This window comes from Hylobates moloch, unplaced genomic scaffold (assembly GCF_009828535.3).
Source record: "Hylobates moloch isolate HMO894 unplaced genomic scaffold, HMol_V3 SCAFFOLD_44, whole genome shotgun sequence".
NCBI lineage: Eukaryota > Metazoa > Chordata > Mammalia > Primates > Hylobatidae > Hylobates > Hylobates moloch.
The window spans coordinates 673,804-677,678 of record NW_026652319.1 but is presented as its reverse complement, the minus strand read 5'-3'; the positions used below and the strand labels follow the sequence as shown (position 1 = coordinate 677,678).

Sequence of the window (3,875 nt, the reverse complement as noted above, 5' to 3'; positions counted from 1 at the left end):
CAATGTTTGCTCCAAGACTTTTTTTTAAATTAAATAGATAGCAATTTTTACTTTTTAAATAAGCACTTAAGCTATACACATTATAATATTAGGTAGACACTGATAGCACTATAATGTGAGGTGTACTTATTTCTTAATGTTTTACATTGATGTTTCTTCCTCTCCATTTTAGGACACTTGGTGGGGTTCCCACACAAGCTCCTCCACCTCTTGAAGCAACTTCATCATCACAAATCATCTGCCCAGATGGGGTCACTTCAGCAAACTTTTACCCTGAAACTTGGGTTTATATGCATCCATCTCAGGACTTCATCCAAGTGCCTGTTTCTGCAGAGGATAAAAGTTATCGGATCATTTACAATCTTTTTCATAAGACTGTGCCTGAGTTTAAATACAGAATTTTGCAGATATTGAGAGTCCAAAACCAGTTTCTTTGGGAGAAATACAAAAGGTGAGTCAGATGTATGAAAAGTTCAAGACGGCCGGGTGTGGTGGCTCACGCCTGTAATCCCAGCATTTTGGGAGGCCGAGGCGGGCAGATCACGAGGTCAGGAGATCAAGACCATCCTAGCTAACACGGTGAAACCCCGTCTCTACTAAAAATAGAAAAAATTAGCTGGGCGTGGTGGCAGGCGCCTGTAGTCCCAGCTACTCGGGAGGCTGAGGCAGGAGAATGACGTGAACCTGGGAGGCGGAGCTTGCAGTGAGCCGAGATCGCGCCACTGCACTCCAGCCTGGGCGACAGAGCAAGACTCCGTCTCAAAAAAAAAAAAAAAAGAAAGAAAAGAAAAGTTCAAGAATCAAAAGAGCTTTATTGTAGCCAGTGTCAAATGAGGAACATAATAGTAAACATTTGCACAGAATTTATGTTCATATTTTCTGTGTATTAACTGACATAATCCTCATAACAGACATAAGTAGGATTATTACAATTTATATCTTACAGAGAAGAAGAAACTGAGTCACAGAAAGCTTACTTTGCTGCAGGTCATGTGGTTATTATGATATGGTGCCAGAATTTGAACCCAGGCAGTCTGACACCAGAGGCCTTGCTCTTAATTCCTTTACTGTGGTGCCTCTCAAGTCAACAAACTAATGTAGGACAAACGGAGGGAATACATTTAGATTTCAGGAATCTCAGAATCTAAGAGACCCTCAGATTGGAGGAATTAGGCAAGGAGGGCATCCTGAGGAAGGAAAACATAGGAGAACTCTTAATAGATTTAAGATGAAAGAGAAAGCAAGTGAATGATTGGTGGAGAAAGAAGGAAAAGGCCTTTTCTACAGTGGAAAGATAAGTTTCAACTTTTAATAGGATCTTTGATGGCATTTTGCCCTTGATAACTCCTCATTAAAACCATAAAGAGAAGTTTATGACTACATCATGCCTGTTAAATTGACCTGTATTTCATCCTTCTGAATTCCCTGTTCTTTCCATTAGGAAAAAGGAATATATGAACAGGAAAATGTTTGGCCGTGACAGGATAATAAATGAGAGACATTTATTTCATGGAACATCCCAGGATGTGGTAGATGGAATCTGCAAACACAACTTTGACCCTCGAGTCTGTGGAAAGCATGCTACAATGTTTGGACAAGGCAGTTATTTTGCAAAGAAGGCAAGCTACTCTCATAACTTTTCTAAGAAGTCCTCCAAAGGAGTCCACTTCATGTTTCTGGCCAAAGTGCTGACGGGCAGATACACAATGGGCAGTCATGGCATGAGAAGGCCCCCGCCAGTCAATCCTGGCAGTGTCACCAGTGACCTTTATGACTCTTGTGTGGATAATTTCTTTGAGCCTCAGATTTTTGTCATTTTTAATGATGACCAGAGTTACCCTTATTTTGTTATCCAATATGAAGAAGTCAGTAACACTGTTTCCATTTGAAAAATCTTGGTACTGCTAAATTATTTGATACGAACTCAATCCAGCATTTGTAGCAGGTTTTGAATGGGTGGGACTGGGTGGGGAACAGCATTGGACATTAATAGGGCACTTTTCAGACCCATTTTTTAAAGTGCTAGAAAATACTTTTTAAAAAAAAAAAAAACAAGTTTTAAAATGACCACTTACTCTTTAATTATTTCCTAATTGTTAGTGTACTCAGTGTGGAAAAGACTACAGATTACACACTCTTCATTCACACTTGTACATATAGACAGCAATGTTACTAGGAGCATTAAATTAAAAAACTGAACAGCCTAATTTAAATGTGGCTTGGGCCTGGTAGAAGTTTGACCAAATGGAATGGAGGCTGTGAGCAATGTGAGGATTCTATTTATTTATTTACATTTGATAAAACTTACTGGAACTAGTACTACCATGCATATTCCCTGTCCAAAGCATCACCGCTTTGGTATAGTATAAGTTCATGAAATTCTGGTGGGTAGAAAGAAATTTTTATTTCTATCAGCAGTACTAAAATATATCAGCCAACCAGAGAACATCAGTGACTGTAACTTCTGCAGAGTTTGCCCCAGAATTCAGAGTTCTATTTAGAGGAAGTTAAAACAACAACAACAAAAAACAACCATTTGAAAAATTTTTGTCACCAGCAAAACTTTTCACTAATTAGTGATATGAAATGTGATTTTTGTGTTGTTAAACTTCAGCTTTGGAAAACTCAGTCTCTTTCATTATCATCCATTCCAATTTGAAGGAGTTGGGCAGCTAAGTTGGTTAAAGGCAGTCTTGAGGGTTAGAAGTATTACTTTCTTTTCGAGTTCCAGACCTAGCTTGCGACTGAAAGTTTTAGAAAAAGGAAGTACATCTATAGCCGAATTGATAAGGTTATTATTGTGTTTTGCACAAAGTATATTAGCAAAAATATTTGCTGGAATTATTGGTAGATGGCAGTCCCACTCCTACACCTACTTTGTCAGATACAGCTGGGTTCCCTGGCTGACTCTGTACCTTACTTACACTACTTACTTAATAGAAACACAAACTTGGAAATTGTGCCGGTGGTCCAGCTGGAGCACAACATTTGGTGAATATGCTGTTTCCTCAGTTCAGAGAGGTAGCAACTAGGTAAACTCCTTATAAAAAGCAAATACCTGGATTTACAAAAGTGAAAGTAGTTGTTCACAAAAGAATTCACCATGGAATTCTTTCAGTTACCAAGCTCTCCTGGTATGTTTGTGGTTATATCATTTACACAAAACTTTTCAGGAACTTATGTGTTGTTTAAGCAAGATGTATCTATACTGATGTCTCAGTGAATCAGTCTGTTTATTAAGCACTTATCAGGGCTTCCACACAGTTATTTATTTTGCCCTAGTTAATCCTGTTGTTTGCTGCCGTAGGCATGAAATGGCCAAATGTGGCTGTTACAGTTCTTTCATTCAATTATAACTTGTAAACCGGTGACTCCTAATCTTTTTCAAGTTAAGACACCTTACCATTGCTTATTTGGTTTTATGAGACTTGTTCCTTTTTTTCTCCCTAAGGAAAAAGAAAGCTTTATGACATATTTATTTTTTTAATAAAACTAAGCAAAAATAAAACTTATGGTAATTCCTTAAAATTTGTTGTTTTGGTTCCATTTAAGATCACTGGATTAATACATAGTTGGTGATCTGTAAATGTTGATTGGTTGGTTAAATGTATGATTGACTGAATGAATGAACAGACCTAACCAGAACTTGCTGCTTAAACTTTTCTGCAGTGTGAATCTACAGAAAGTACATTATCTAGCAGTCCACTATCATTTACAAGAGAAGAGTCAATATTTTATTTTGCAGGTAATACTTGGAGGAAATGGACAAGTTTTGGTTTTTTGTTTTTTTTTTTTTTTTTTGAGACGGAGTCTCGCTCTGTTGCCAGGCTGGAATGCAGTGGTGCGATCTTGGCTCACTGCAACCTCCACCTCCC

General features: G+C 37.9%; 1 protein-coding gene across 2 annotated transcripts in view; it reads left to right on the top strand.

The window, feature by feature from the left end:
* The window catches only part of LOC116463601 (protein mono-ADP-ribosyltransferase TIPARP), a 34,305-nt gene extending 30,777 nt beyond the window's left edge, over nt 1–3,528 (top strand). For both annotated transcript variants that reach the window (XM_058434751.1, XM_032146785.2), the window contains exons 5-6: nt 173–451; nt 1,442–3,528. In XM_058434751.1, coding sequence (XP_058290734.1) covers nt 173–451; nt 1,442–1,889 — 727 coding nt within the window. In that variant the 3' untranslated portion in view covers nt 1,890–3,528. The remainder of the gene's footprint in view (nt 1–172; nt 452–1,441) is intronic.
* Nucleotides 3,529–3,875: the final 347 nt, after the last annotated feature.